The 16,534-nt window shown below is 40.5% G+C and overlaps 1 protein-coding gene across 6 annotated transcripts in view; it reads right to left on the bottom strand.

The window, feature by feature from the left end:
* RBKS (ribokinase) overlaps positions 1-16,534 on the bottom strand; it is a 54,610-nt gene that overhangs the window by 1,982 nt on the left and 36,094 nt on the right. For all 6 annotated transcript variants that reach the window (XM_075863466.1, XM_075863472.1, XM_075863469.1 and 3 more), the window contains one exon: positions 15,416-15,604. In XM_075863466.1, coding sequence (XP_075719581.1) covers positions 15,416-15,604 — 189 coding nt within the window. The remainder of the gene's footprint in view (positions 1-15,415; positions 15,605-16,534) is intronic.

Here is a 16,534-nt window from a genome sequence, read left to right as displayed (position 1 = left end):
TTCAGGAATATGACGCAGTCGACTCCGCTATTGATTCCGTCGTTAAAACGGAAACCTGCCGGAATGGTGACGAACGGAAACCATTAGCAATGTTTCCGTCACCATTGATATCAATGGTGACTGAAACGGAAGCTGTGGTTTCAGTTTGACTTTCCGTTGCGGGGTTCACCCGACGGAAACCTCCGGAACGGAAAGCCAACTGTGATGTGAACCGGCCCTTCCTCTTCAAGCCTTCTAACGTAACCTACAAATTGTCGACTATTGTCACCATCAGGACTTCTCCGGTGCGTCTCTACAATCGGCCACGCACGTTAGGCTTCGTTCGCGTCTGCACTCCGTTCATGGGTTCCATCGGACCTTTCTGTCAGGGGAACCCAAGAACGGAATCCTGACTGAAAAGAATTGAAGCCATAGGTTTTGACAGAATCAATACTGTAGTCGTCTGCGCTATTCATGCCGTCAAAACAATGGAACCCTTACACAGCGGTGACAAACGGAAACCATTTACACCGGATCCATCACCATTGAAATCAATGGTGATGCAAACGGAAACCTACGGTGTCTGTTTGTTTGAGTCTTGTTCACGGGTTCCCCTGACCGAAAGCTCTGACGGAACCCATGAACGGAGCCCTGACGCAGATGTGAACGAAGCCTTAAATGAACGTTGGATGACCCAGGTGATTTGTCAGGATCGGACTGATGTGTATCGGGGCCTCCGGACTGTAACCAGGCGACAGATATCAGAAGAAGAATCATGAATTTTGGATCTCGACATGCCCGATCCTTTGTTCCCGCAGGAGATATGCCGCTGCTAGAAGAGTCTGACACCAGCTTATTCCCCTCGCCTCATTGAAATTAACCTGCACCTTCTGGGTAATATAGTGGTCCGTGTTCACCCAACGGCTACTGCTTGTGTGTGGCCGGCTAACTACTCTGGAATTTCCTTCCATACGCCATTCTCCCCACCCGTGAATTCCATTCTTGGACCGTTTCTATTCTTTAAACATTGAAATGTAACCTAAGAATCTCCCCCTCCCGCTTCTCCGTCACTTCCAGGACTTCTCCCTATCTCTCCCCTCTGCAGACCATTCCACATTCCACTACTACTCACACAGCCATATAATGTACCATCATCTTTATCAATCACCAACCTAGCACTACCACTCCCACTATCTAACAAGGTGATGCCAGTCCGTGATGCAGGGTCCACCTCTTGTTCCCCTCCCCCAACTCTGTCTATTGTAAACTCATTTCTACTGCATCTTGTATTTCATTTCTTGTATACAGCAACTTCCAATAATCCAGCATCAAACGTTTCAGATTATTGGACATTTCCAGATTAGTCCAATCATCCAATAAAAACTGTTCCTTCCGGATCCATGACTTGCACCCTGTAACTTGACCTGATTGAAAAAGGCATCGGGAAATGTGTTTTATGATCGACATCCTGGAATTGATGAAGGACTAAAGACTGAAATTAAAGGGCCAAAGGAACAAGAAAAACTGAGGAATGCACAATTATTATTCAGGAGTCTTGGAAATCTGGGGAACAACGTCTGTCATGGCAGCCATATTGGCACCAAGCTGGACGGAAGATGACGACTCAAGGGCTCCTATTTAGGAAGAAGTGCCCTTTAAGAGCGTATATGGGTTGTTTAATTTAGGGGAAGTGCCCTTTAAGAGCATATATGGGTTGTTTTATTTAGGGGAAGGGCCCTCTAAGAGCGTATATGGGTTGTTTTATTTAGGGGAAGGGCCCTTTAAGAGCGTATATGGGTTGTTTTATTTAGGGGAAGTGCCCTCTAAGAGCGTATATGGGTTGTTTTATTTAGGGGAAGTGCCCTTTAAGAGCGTATATGGGTTGTTTTATTTAGGGGAAGTGCCCTTTAAGAGCGTATATGGGTTGTTTTATTTAGGGGAAGTGCCCTTTAAGAGCGTATATGGGTTGTTTTATTTAGGGGAAGTGCCCGTTAAGAGCGTATATAGGTTGTTTTATTTAGGGGAAGTGCCCTCTAAGAGCGTATATAGGTTGTTTTATTTAGGGGAAGTGCCCTTTAAGAGCGTATATAGGTTGTTTTATTTAGGGGAAGTGCCCTTTAAGAGCATATATAGGTTGTTTTATTTAGGGGAAGTGCCCTTTAATAAGAGTATATATGGCCTTTCGCCTCTTCTGTAAGGTTTCCATCACAGTTAGATGAACCCGCTGACATTACATGATAAGACCTGCGGTGGGCAGTACACAGGTGGTCGGGCCCCTGTGGGAATCTGAATGATCTAACACTGAGTCACTGTGGGAACAGGATCGGATATTAACCCCTGCATTCCTATCTCATGACAAACCTCCTGTAATAATCCCTGGTACAAGGTCTGTTCAAGTGAAGATCAAAGGAGCAGATACAGTCACATTCTTTCCCAAAACTCTGCACGGCTTGTGGTTCCAGAGATGGGGGGGGGGGGGGAATAACCACACACATGTCCGCCATGAGGTCTGCAATATGCAGGTAGCACTGCTTGGCACAAGAGCTGACAGTTTGTTCTTACATTACATGGAGTGAGGGCGACATCTACTCATAGCAATGCAGTGATCGGCCCGGATCTATGTGAGCGACGCCGCCGCAGTCATGTCCTGACCACAAGACCCCGACTAGAAATTATTAGGACCAGTTCATTTCCCACCAGTCCGTCCCCTTGATAATTTTTGGAATATTTCAGAAATATTAAATGCATCTGCTCTTCCCCACAAATCATGAATACGAGTCCTGATCATTTCCTGCCTGGACTATTGTAACCGGCCACCAGGACCACAGTGCCTGCCCCTCCCCCATAAAATCCCTCACTCCTCCTCTGTGAAGCCACAAATAATTCAGTTTATCGGTTTCTGGGAAAGCTGGGTGATCGGTGATGTCGGCCATATTGGTTGTCACCCAGTTTATGTCCTGTTCCCCCACACACTCATGAAGAATAGACCCAGTTTTAGTATCTGGAATTATCTGATCAACTGGAACCGTCGCGGTTCTAATGTCGAGAAATTGTGTCAAATAGTTTGCTTTATCCTGTAAGGGTTTTGGAATACATGATGCTACATACTCCAGTCACATCCGGAGCAGCATTCACAATTCTGCATTCATCCACCCTTCTGCTTCCATGCTTGTACAGAGGATGTTGAGCTGTGCTGCATGGTGGGAGATGTAGTGTTTACAGCAGGCACTCAGAGCTGTATTCAGATTTCTGCTGGATTCTAGTTCGCTCTCAAGCTGTAGGACCTTAAATCATACTAAGCCCCCCAGCTGGTTCAGGGTCTGTACCGGTGTTTGCTATGCTGTAGTGCCACACATGCCAACTCTCCCGACAGAGCTGTGTAGTCTCCTGTGCCTGCCATCCCCCTTACTCCGGGTGCCCTTGCCGTCAGAACGTAGTCTAGTCTACTCCTAGACTAGGAAATTTATTTAGGTGGTCTGGTCTAGAGTCTGTATTAGTTTAAGGGTCTGGTGTTTGTATATGTTTAGGGGTCTGGTCTGGGGTCTGTATTAGTTTAAGGGTCTGGGGTTTGTATATGTTTAGGGGGTCTGGTCTGGGGGTCTCTATTAATTTTAAAGTGTGATGAAGGGGGATCATATGTACTATTTGTGATTCCAATGCCACATGTTGGGGGCGTGTCCTATAAACATGGGCGGGGCATGATGTCATAAAATGTGTCCAGCACTTTGCGCCGCTTCTTACAATGCGCTGATGTTTCCCTTCTCAGAACCTCAGGAGGAAAAGTGATGCAAAAAGAGGGATTAAATGTGGCGCTGCCAACATCCAAACGAGTCAGGTAGGGTGGAAAGAAAACATTCAGTGGCTACGCGTTTCAACGCCAGGCTAGTCTGAGGAAGATGTCGGACCGGCTTTGACACGCGTGGCCACTCATGTTATGTTAATAAATCCTTTTTTATTTACAAACTACCTGACTTATTTGGATGTTGGCAGCGCCACATTTAATCCCTGTTTTTGCATCACTTTTCATCCCGATCCTTTTGCGGTGGCGATTCACACCGGCCGTTTTGAGGATAGCACCGGCTGGCCGGACACGGTATACATCGTCCTAGTCTACACCAGGGTTGTACATGGATTGGTACAATCTGACCAGGTGAGAGACTCCACCACTATCTTCTACTACCCGATTTATCCTGATTGATCTACACGATGTGGTGCCGTGTGTCATCTTTTCTCTTTTAGATTTACCCTTCTCAGAAGCCAGTAAGTGAAGAGCATCATGGGAAATGCTGACAAACAGCGTTTTTTTTTTGTATATTGTGCTCTACAACGTCTAGTATACACATCTCTCACAATGCACCACAACACGGCATGTGCTGTACAGAAACTGAACCAGCAGGGGGCAGCAGGGAGAGGTGAGGTCCTGCAGCCTGAGTACAGGAAAGTAGAAGAATTGAGAATGCAGCTCTAGATGTAACTGGAGAATATAACTGAAGATTAGAACAAGATAATTATCTCAACATTATATGCAGATTTAACCTGCAAAATGATAGTGGAGCTGGTATAATGTGGCCCTGGGAGGGCGGCAGGTATAATGTGACCCTGTGAGGGCAGCAGGTATAATGTGGCCCTGGGAGGGCGGCAGGTATAATGTGACCCTGTGAGGGCAGCAGGTATAATGTGATCCTGGGAGGGCGGCAGGTATAATGGTCTCAGTCGGCCACTATCATCAAATACTTACAATCAGCAAGTTACGACTCTGACTCCTGACTCACATCGCAGGGGGTGGGTGACCGTCTCAAAACTCGGTTTTATGGGGAAAAAGTAACTCTGCTTGTTCCCACTTAACAAAATTATATAAAACAATAAATTAAAAGGAACAAATAAACATATACAGTATGTATCTACTACACAGATTAAAAGGGGCTCTCCGCTTTTTACAATTCCTTCTTGTTAGGAGAATACACTGAAAATCGGCTGATCATAGGGTGTCCCGCTAATGGCACCTGCGACGATCAGCTGTAATCTGTGGGGCACCCAAAAGAAAACAAGTGTTCAATTTTCCTGCAGCGCCACCACAGGACAAATGAAGCATCACATGGTGTCCATTGAAATCAATAGGCTGTCTGTGAACTGCACAGACCGGCCGGGTCATCCAGAGAGAGACGTTCACTGCGCTGACTAATAGAGGAGGTTCAGGATGACAGCCCCCCCCCCCTTCCATTAAGTCAGAATTCACTAATAGGATTTTCGAAAATGGGTTTTATAAATGAGACGACTCCTTTAAAGGGTTCCCCCCTCAGATCCTAAGAATAAAGCTGTCACAGGGCTGCGTCCCATTCAGTTTTCCCCGCACAGCGATGTTTTTCGCCTTCTGCAGTAAATGCAGAAACGGCTACAAGCGAATGGGACCGTGCTGCAGTGATAGGGGGCGCCGCTGTACAGGGAAAAACCAGCGAAGTAGACACAGCCCTAAAGTAGCGCTGTGGCCCCTTCATACCCAGGATCGGTGGGCCCCCGATGGTAAGAAAGTGATAGCACATCCTAGCGATCGGCCGTTACTTTGTGATGAGAAAACCTAAATCCTGTGTAAGGCCTCATGCACACGACTGTAGTTTTCATCCATAATTACAGATCAGGTCATTACGGATGAAATTGCAGAATAATTCATTTCTATAGGCCCCAGACACCTCTCCGTATATTCACGGATGCCGTAGAAATGATTCGCAAAATATAGAAGATGTCCTATTCTTGTCCGCAATTACAGCAGGACTCGACCGTAGAAGTCTGTGGGCACTTCCACAATTGGGAACGGCTACGGATGTGCGTCTGTAATTGCGGATCCATATTCGCGGACAGTCAAAGCCCTTATGGTCACGTGCATGAGGCCCCAGCGGGCTCCCTCCTCAATACATCCAGCTCACAAAGCAGTGACTAGACTGGATCTAATTGTAGCAAACTCTCAGCTGTGTAAGTTCAGGTTAAGATCTCTTCCCTATGGAAAATCGATGTGATTCATTTGGCACAACTCGCTAGACACTTCTCTCTTTCTTATCTGATTATTAATAGGAGAAGGATAAAAAAATAAACATTTTTAGGAAAAAAAAAATTAGGATCAGAAGAAACTTTTTTTTTTAAAAAAAATAAAAAGATTGTTACATTTTTTTTTTTTTTTTTTACTTGGAATATTAAAATTGTAAATAAAATTAAAGAAAGTAAAAAAAAAAAAAAAACATTGATTTTCTATGGAAACAGCCCTTCTATGACCCCTGGGTCATTGATATTTTTAAGCACTGTGATATTAGGGGGGGGGGGGGACCACCTACGTATTCTGTACACCGCAGTACGGTGCCACCAAAGGAAACTATATTCTCCCCTAACAGTAAAGCTTCTGGCTGAAAATACCTCCGTAATCCGGCATAGACTGGAACATGATCCAATTTTTTTCTCACAGATTCTGCATTAAATCGGAGACATATGGGGGCCATAGGAGATGTATTACCGGACTATTGAGCTGCCCCCCGATCGTGCCGCGCAAAAGTCTCAATCACCTGATATTTGCAGACATGGGGTCTGTATTTGTTTAGAGGATCTGCTGATCTGTATTAGTTTAGGGGGTCTGGTGTGGGGTCCGTATTTTTTAAGGGGTCTGTTCTGTATTAGTTTAGGGGGTCTGGTCTAGCATGTGTATTTTTTTAGGAGGTCTGGAGGCTTAGGGGGGTCTGGGGGTTGTATTAGTTTAGGGGGTCTGGGCTGCATTAATTTTGGGGTGTGATGAAGGGGGTCATATGCACAATTTGCGATTTAAGTGCCGTAGTTTAGGGGGTGTCTTCTATATAAATGGGCGAGATCTAACCGATGTCCCTTATCAACAGTCGGCAAGTGTTATAATTACAGGTTATACCCGGATAGGTCACTAGGGCGCTCCCCGGCACTGGATGCATCATCTGCCGACCAGGACGGGGATGCAATGATTAACTAAAGAGTTAACCCTTTATATAGACTCAGTGCTTAATAATGGCGCCTCCGCTGTGTTGCCCACATTACAGGGACCACAAGCCGCGTCCTCCTGTGCGGCCTCTTGCTTCATTTTAATGAGACTTTTCATCGGGAAGGAGAGAGAACGGATCTACAGCAACGAGGACGCTGCCCTGGTGAGGAGGAGGCTGCAATTATTTCTGGGTGGTCCTGGGACAACCACCTTTACTGGGAGGGACAGCGTTTAATGCAGTCAGGACCGCAGTGCTGCTTCCTAAAGAAGTCACATTTTCCTTTCTAATTTTTATCTCGAGACAATTCACTCTGCAATTACATCCTGTCATACAGAAACATCATTGTAAAAGCCTCCGAAGAAGATAAACCGAGGCAGCTGCAGTCACTACTGACACGACCACCACAGCCATCATCTGCGAGATACAAGGTCAATATGGATTGTAGGGGTAGATTAAAAAAACACGGCGCCACATGGTGCAGATCACACATTGTAAAACAAGAGCAAGAGAGACGATGTTAACTCACCTAATCCAGTTGTGCAACAGCAGGTACAACACTGGCAGAAGCAATAGATATGTGATGGAGCTGCAGCTGGAGCCGGTCCACCGGAAAGGGAACCGCTAATACAAAGAGATAAGAAAAAAAGAAAGAACCACCACGGTATAGCAGTGAAGAGACGGTCTCTTCTTGATGGTAGCAGCGCTATACCGTGGAGGTTCTTCTTTTTTTTTCGCTTTCTTATCTCTGATTATAGGAGTAAATATTCCTCAGGATGAAGCGCAAATTTTAATTATTTTGCTTTCCTGGGCCAGAAATAAATAATACTGCCCCCTATATACAAGAATATAACTACTATAATACTCCCTCCTATATACAAGAATATAACTACTATAATACTGCTCCTATATACAAGAATATAACTACTATAATACTGCTCCTATATACAAGAATATAACTACTATAATACTGCTCCCTATATACAAGAATATAACTACTATAATACTGCCCCCTATATACAAGAATATATCTACTATAATACTGCCCCCTATATACCAGAATATATCTACTGTAATACTGCCCCTATATACAAGAATATAACTACTATAAAACTGCCCCCTATATACAAGAATATAACTACTATAATACTGCCCCTATATACAAGAATATAACTACTATAATACTGTTCCCTATATACAAGAATATAACTACTATAATACTGCCCCTATATACAAGAATATAATTACTATAATACTGCCTCCTATACACAAGAATATAACTACTATAATACTGCCCATATATACAAGAATATAACTACTATTATACTACCCCTTATATACAAGAATATAACTACTATAATACTTCCCCCTATATACAAGAATATAACTACTATAATACTCCCTCCTATATACAAGAATATAACTACTATAATACTGCCCCTATATATAAGAATATAACTACTATAATACTGCCCTTATATACAAGAATATGACTACTATAATACTGCCCCCTATATACAAGAATATAACTACTATAATACTCCCTCCTATATACAAGAATATAACTACTATAATACTGCCCCTATATACAAGAATATAACTACTATAATACTGCCCCTATATACAAGAATATAACTACTATAATACTGCTCACTATATACAAGAATATAACTACTATAATACTACTCCCTATATACAAGAATATAACTACTATAATACTGTCCCTATATACAAGAATATAACTACTATAATACTGCCTCCTATACACAAGAATATAACTACTATAATACTGCCCATATATACAAGAATATAACTACTATTATACTACCCCTTATATACAAGAATATAACTACTATAATACTGCTTCTATATACAAGAATATAACTACTATAATACTGCCTCCTATATACAAGAATATAACTACTATAATACTGCCCCTATATATAAGAATATAACTACTATAATACTGCCCTTATATACAAGAATATGACTACTATAATACTGCCCCCTATATATAAGAATATAACTGCTATAATACTGTCACCTATATACAAGAATATAACTACTATAATACTGCACCCTATATACAAGAATATAATTACTATAATACTGCTCCTATATACAAGAATATAACTACTATAATACTGCCCCCTATATACAAGAATATAACTACTATAATACTGCTCCTATATACAAGAATATAACTACTATAATACTGCTCCCTATATACAAGAATATAACTACTATTATACTACCCCTTATATACAAGAATATAACTACTATAATACTGCTTCTATATACAAGAATATAACTACTATAATACTGCCCCTATATACAAGAATACAACTACTATAATAATGCTCCTATATACAAGAATATGACTACTATAATACTGCCCCCTATATATAAGAATATAACTGCTATAATACTGCCCCCTATATACAAGAATATAACTACTATAATACTGCTCCTTATATACAAGAATATAACTACTATAATACTGCACCCTATATACAAGAATATAATTACTATAATACTGCTCCTATATACAAGAATATAACTACTATAATACTGCCCCCTATATACAAGAATATAACTACTATAATACTGCTCCTATATACAAGAATATAACTACTATAATACTGCTCCCTATATACAAGAATATAACTACTATAATACTGCCCCCTATATACAAGAATATAACTACTATAATACTGCTCCCTATATACAAGAATATAACTACTATAATACTGCACCCTATATACAAGAATATAACTACTATAATACTGCCCCCTATATATAAGAATATAACTACTTTAATACTGCCCCCTATATACAAGAATATAACTACTATAATACTGCCCCTATATATAAGAATAGAACTACTATAATACTGCCCTTATATACAAGAATATGACTACTATAATACTGCCCCCTATATATAAGAATATAACTGCTATAATACTGTCACCTATATACAAGAATATAACTACTATAATACTGCCCCCTATATACAAGAATATAACTACTATAATACTGCTCCTTATATACAAGAATATAACTACTATAATACTGCACCCTATATACAAGAATATAATTACTATAATACTGCTCCTATATACAAGAATATAACTACTATAATACTGCCCCCTATATACAAGAATATAACTACTATAATACTGCTCCTATATACAAGAATATAACTACTATAATACTGCTCCCTATATACAAGAATATAACTACTATAATACTGCCCCCTATATACAAGAATATAACTACTATAATACTGCTCCCTATATAAAAGAATATAACTACTATAATACTGCACCCTATATACAAGAATATAACTACTATAATACTGCCCCCTATATATAAGAATATAACTACTTTAATACTGCCCCCTATATACAAGAATATAACTACTATAATACTGCCCCTATATACAAGAATATAACTACTATAATACTGCCCCCTATATACAAGAATATAACTACTATAATACTGCCCCCTATATACAAGAATATAACTACTATAATACTGCCCCCTATATATAAGAATATAACTACTTTAATACTGCCCCCTATATACAAGAATATAACTACTATAATACTGCCCCCTATATACAAGAATATAACTACTATAATACTGCCCCTATATACAAGAATATAACTACTATAATACTGCCCCCTATATACAAGAATATAACTACTATAATACTGCCCTCCTATATACAAGAATATAACTACTATAATACTGCCCCTATATACAAGAATATAATTACTATAATACTGCTCCTATATACAGGAATATAACTACTATAATACTGGTCCATATATACAAGAATATAACTACTATAATACTGGTCCTACATACAAGAATATAACTACTATAATACTGCCCCCTATATACAAGAATATAACTACTATAATACTGCTCCCTATATACAGGAATATAACTACTATAATACTGCCCCTATATACAAGAATATAACTACTATAATACTGCCCCTATATACAAGAATATAAGTACTATAATACTACCCCCTATATACAGGAATATAACTACTATAATACTGACCCCTATATACAAGAATATAACTACTATAATACTGCTTCCTCCTATATACAAGAATATAACTACTATAATACTGCCCCTATATACAAGAATATAACTACTATAATACTGCTCCTATATACAAGAATATAACTACTATAATACTGCCCCTATATACAAGAATATAACTACTATAATACTGCCCCTATATACAAGAATATAACTACTATAATACTGCTCCCTATATACAAGAATATAACTACTATAATACTGCCCCCTATATACAAGAATAGAACTACTATAATACTGCCTCCTATATACAAGAATATCACTACTATAATACTGTCCCCTATATACAAGAATATCACTACTATAATACTGTCCCCTATATACAAGAATATAACTACTATAATACTGCCTCCTATATACAAGAATATAACTACTATAATACTGCCCCTATATACAAGAATACAACTACTATAATACTGCCTCCTATATACAAGAATATAACTACTATAATACTGTCCCCTATATACAAGAATATCACTACTATAATACTGTCCCCTATATACAAGAATATAACTACTATAATACTGCCTCCTATATACAAGAATATAACTACTATAATACTGTCCCCTATATACAAGAATATCACTACTATAATACTGCCTCCTATATACAAGAATATAACTACTATAATACTGTCCCCTATATACAAGAATATAACTACTATAATACTGCCTCCTATATACAAGAATATAACTACTATAATACTGTCCCCTATATACAAGAATATCACTACTATAATACTGTCCCCTATATACAAGAATATAACTACTATAATACTGCCTCCTATATACAAGAATATAACTACTATAATACTGCCCCTATATACAAGAATATAACTACTATAATACTGCCTCCTATATACAGGAATATAACTACTATAATACTGCTCCTATATACAAGAATATAACTACTATAATACTGCTCCTATATACAAGAATATAACTACTATAATACTGCCCCCTATATACAAGAATATAACTACTATAATACTGCTCCTATACAAGAATATAACTACTATAATACTGTCCCCTATATACAAGAATATAACTACTATAATACTGCTCCTATATACAAGAATATAACTACTATAATACTGCCCCCTATATACAAGAATATAACTACTATAATACTGCCCCTATATACAAGAATATAAGTACTGTAACACTGCACTCTATTATATTACAGCTATTATAAGACTGGAGTAGTAGTTGGGATGACAGTCATTACTGTGGAGATAATACAGGACAGTCGGTTATAAAGGAGCGCACAGCTTGTGGTGAGGAGTTTGTAGGATGATATTCCTCACATTTAGGACTTGGTCTGTCGCTCTGTAATAACTCCTCATCCTCTGGATATTACACAGAAGATTCTTTATGTCTATTGCTGTGATTGCGTTATGACAGGGAGGGGTGGGATAATTCGGGCTGAACCACAAGCCCTTTTCCTGCTGATCGGCAGTGGTGAGTGATTAGTCAGCGTGTGCAGGACAATGTCCGACCACAACACTGAGACAGAGAAGCGAAATCTAGAAGTGAAAGTTCTGTGGACGCTCCATCCGCAATGACGACTTCTGTGATAATGAGCCCTTCATTTACTATAAAGAACCCACAGGACTTTCTCTAGTTCTCTTACGAGGAGACTTGTGCAGCGGATGTATCACTACATAACTAGCAGATATACCATTCAGGAATCGGAAAAAGCTGGAACGCTGCATTCCTAAAAGGCTGTCTCAGCTAAGACATTGGTGGTATATGTCTAGGATTTGCGTCCGACACCTGTATAACTACAAGTCCCAGCATGCCATGAAAGTTGCAGCATGCAATGGCATGCTGGGACTTGCGGTTTCAGAAAGAGCTGGGGAGCCGTTGGATACAGCAATGTGGTAGACAGACTATAAGGCCTTGTTCACATCTGTGATTGTCTGACGCAGATTCCGTCAAATTTGATGGGAGAAGTAGCGCTGCATTAAATGCTATTTTTACCATCAAAACTACAAACAGCTCAATGGACCCCATTGTAATTCAATAGGGTCTGTCGGCGCCGTTTCCGTTATAAAGGGCAACCACAACGCAAGTATGGCCAGAGCCTACGAGTGCTACGACTGCCCATAGGGGTGGACCCGCTCTACGACACCATAATAGGTCATATGTAAAGGGGTCCCCATAGGGAAAACCCTTTAATGCGAATGACTGATAATGTAGCGGACATCTGCCGTCGGAGAGTCGGAAGACCCCCATAAACATTAGACAGTCGCCGCTCCCTGCAAAATAGGCAAATCAGTTGATGGTTAAGACAAATGTTATTGTATAATATCCAAACTGATACAAAGTATCAGTGCAGGTAAAATGTAACAAATTATCAATACAGAAGAGAGATTTGTGCTGCTGATGCTTTTATCTCATAGAGGATTGTCTAGACTGGATACAATTGTAACAAACCCTCAGCTGTGAGAAGTATTAGCTCTGCGTGGGTTTTCAGCCTCTGGATGTAAACCAAAATGTTCCCATTCACTGACAGAAAGCAGAGATCATGAACATGGTGAAGAACTAAAACATAAAGTAAATTAGAAAGTTCTCCTGCTACGTGATGGATCCACCGTGGGTTAATATTAACCAGTCCGCTGCCTTGTGTGACCCCCGGCGTTTGGTAATTTCAGCAAAATGATTTACGCAGGAGCTAAAAATATCAGTGTGCGGTATTTGCAGATAATCTTCCTACACGGGGGACGGGGGGGGCACGACGACATGGTAATTGCAGATTATAAGGTGTCGTTACACGTTATTAACTCTCGTCCTGACTCAGAGCCTCATAAACACGTGACTGCGGCCGCTCTACGTTACGAGACGGTTCACTTCTCATTGTCATTTATTAACGTGGGATGTGGTTGCTATGGCAACGTCACCATTACCCTGGGCGCCAGTGTTCGTAATGTCTATGTTTCTATTATAGGAGAAGTTCACACTTGTATATAAAGCAGCAGATCGCTCCACACCATCACATGTACAGATATCAAGAGTAAAAAGAACGGGAAAAATAGACGAAACTGTAAATTTGGCGCATCTGTTGCACCTGGTGAACCACGGCGGTTATTTTTTACTTTTTCTAACAGTGTCGCATGTGTAATTAAAACTTAGCAATTCCCTCCCACCTCATCCTTTAATAAAAACGAAACAAGCCCTCTCCCAATTTCTACCGAAACATGCACCTGCCTGCCTGCCTCATACTGTATATGATGTAGATACAGATAGTACTGCCTCTTTGTAAATGATGTAGGTACAGATAGTACTGCCTCCCTGTCTCTCGCTGTAAATGATGAAGGCACAGATAGTACTGCCTCCCTGTCTCTCACTGTAAATGATGTAGGGACAGATAGTACTGCCTTCTTGTCTCGCACTGTAAATTATTTAGGCACAGATAGAACTGCCTCCCTGTAAATGATATTGCTACAGATAGTACCACCACCCTGTCTCTCCCTGTAAATGATGTAGGTACAGATAGTACTGCCTCCCTGTAAATGATGTAGGTACAGATAGTACTGCCTCCCTGTAAATGATGTAGGTACAGATAGTATTGCCACCCTGTCTCTCCCTGTAAATGATGTAGGTACAGATAGCACTGCCTCCCTGTCTCTCGCTGTAAATGATGTAGGTACAGATAGTATTGCCACCCTGTCTCTCCCTGCAAATGATGTTGGTACAGATAGTATTGCCTCCCTGTCTCTCGCTGTAAATGATGTAGGTACAGATAGCACTGCCTCCCTGTCTCTCGCTGTAAATGATGTAGGTACAGATAGTATTGCCACCCTGTCTCTCCCTGCAAATGATGTTGGTACAGATAGTATTGCCTCCCTGTCTCTCGCTGTAAATGATGTAGGTACAGATAGCACTGCCTCCCTGTCTCTCGCTGTAAATGATGTAGGTACAAATAGTGCTGCCCTGTCTCTCACTGTAAATAATTTAAGCACAGATAGCACTGCCTCCCTGTAAATGATGTTGCCACAGATAGTACTGCCTTCCTGTCTCTTGCTGTAAATTATTTAGGCACATATAGTACTGCCACCCTGTCTCTACCTGTAAATGATGTGGCTACAGATAGTACTGCTTCCCTGTCTCTCCCTGTAAATGATGTAGGCACATATAGTACTGCCTCCCTGTCTCTCCCTGTAAATGATGTTGCCACATATAGTACTGCCTCCCTGACTCTCGCTGTAAATGATGTGGCTACAGATAGTACTGCCTCCGCTTTATAGACTGCAATAATTTGCAAGAGACCGAAGTCTATCAATTCTTTAGATAATAATAACTCCGTACTGTGGAATAATACCATACCGTGGTGTCCACTGCTGTTACTTTATGTGTGGCAATGTGCTTCGGTGACGGGTCTTCCTTGGATACGATTACACATCCCTCTCCTCCTAAAGTGACCAAAACGAGGGAACAACCTCGAGCCAAGAGAACGGATCCTGCAGCTCCTGCATCACTGGGGCTCCTCACCGGGACGCCTGTCAAGATCTCTGCCTGGAAAATGATAAAAAAGAAACTGTAACCAGGACCAGATTGGTGGCGAGGTTATGATGACCGAATTATCCGCTTCAAAATCCATCAATCCTTCTGAAAAGTAAATCTAGATCCAGAGCAAAATGAATCCCAGATCAATACAATAAAGGGTTTGAGACCCTGTAGTCGAAGCAATGCTGGTAGGAAAAGGAAAAAATAAAAATCACCAAAGAATAAATCAATCAATCTCCAGTTCATAGAATTAATACATAACTTTTAATGATATATCAACTAAAATAACAGCCCGTCAGCCTAAAAAACAAACCCTAATGGACCCTAAGGTGGTCCTACCTATTCAGAACACCCACCCAATGGCGCATCTATAGGGGTCGCAGCGGTCGCAATTGCAAAAAGTTACTATAGTAACTGGGGCCTATGTAATAAACTACACGGGCCCCCGTTACTATAGTAACGGACAGTACTTCCATTCTTCCTTCCGGAGCGCAGCGGCGGTCCTGCCGTCACAGTCGACTGCGCTATTGATTCCGTCAAAACAACGGGACCCTGTCACAGCGATGACAAACGGAAACCTTTAGCAACGTTTCCGTCACCACGGAGATCAATGGTGAGGGAAACAGAATCTTAGGCTTCAGTTTGCCTTTCCGTTGAGGGGCTACCCGACGGAAACCTCTGGCAAAAGGGCAGCGGTGAGGTGATCAGGCCCTTACTAATGTTTTTTTGTGTGTTTGTGTTTTTTTTTTAAAGTTCGGCCGTTGGACTACGTCGGATTCGAGGACGGCTTTTTTTTTTATCATCAATAAAATGGTTAACGAAAGTTGTGTGGGTTTTTTTAATTTTAATAAACCTGTTTTTTCTGTGTCCTCGTATTTTTTTTACATTTTATTACTACCTCCTTATAAATAGCTGCTGGCTGATTGACAGCGTCCATTA

Source organism: Rhinoderma darwinii, chromosome 4, assembly GCF_050947455.1.
Source record: "Rhinoderma darwinii isolate aRhiDar2 chromosome 4, aRhiDar2.hap1, whole genome shotgun sequence".
In the NCBI taxonomy this organism is placed as follows: domain Eukaryota; kingdom Metazoa; phylum Chordata; class Amphibia; order Anura; family Rhinodermatidae; genus Rhinoderma; species Rhinoderma darwinii.
The sequence above is the reverse complement of the archived record's forward strand: the minus strand, read 5'-3'. Positions and strand labels throughout refer to the sequence as shown.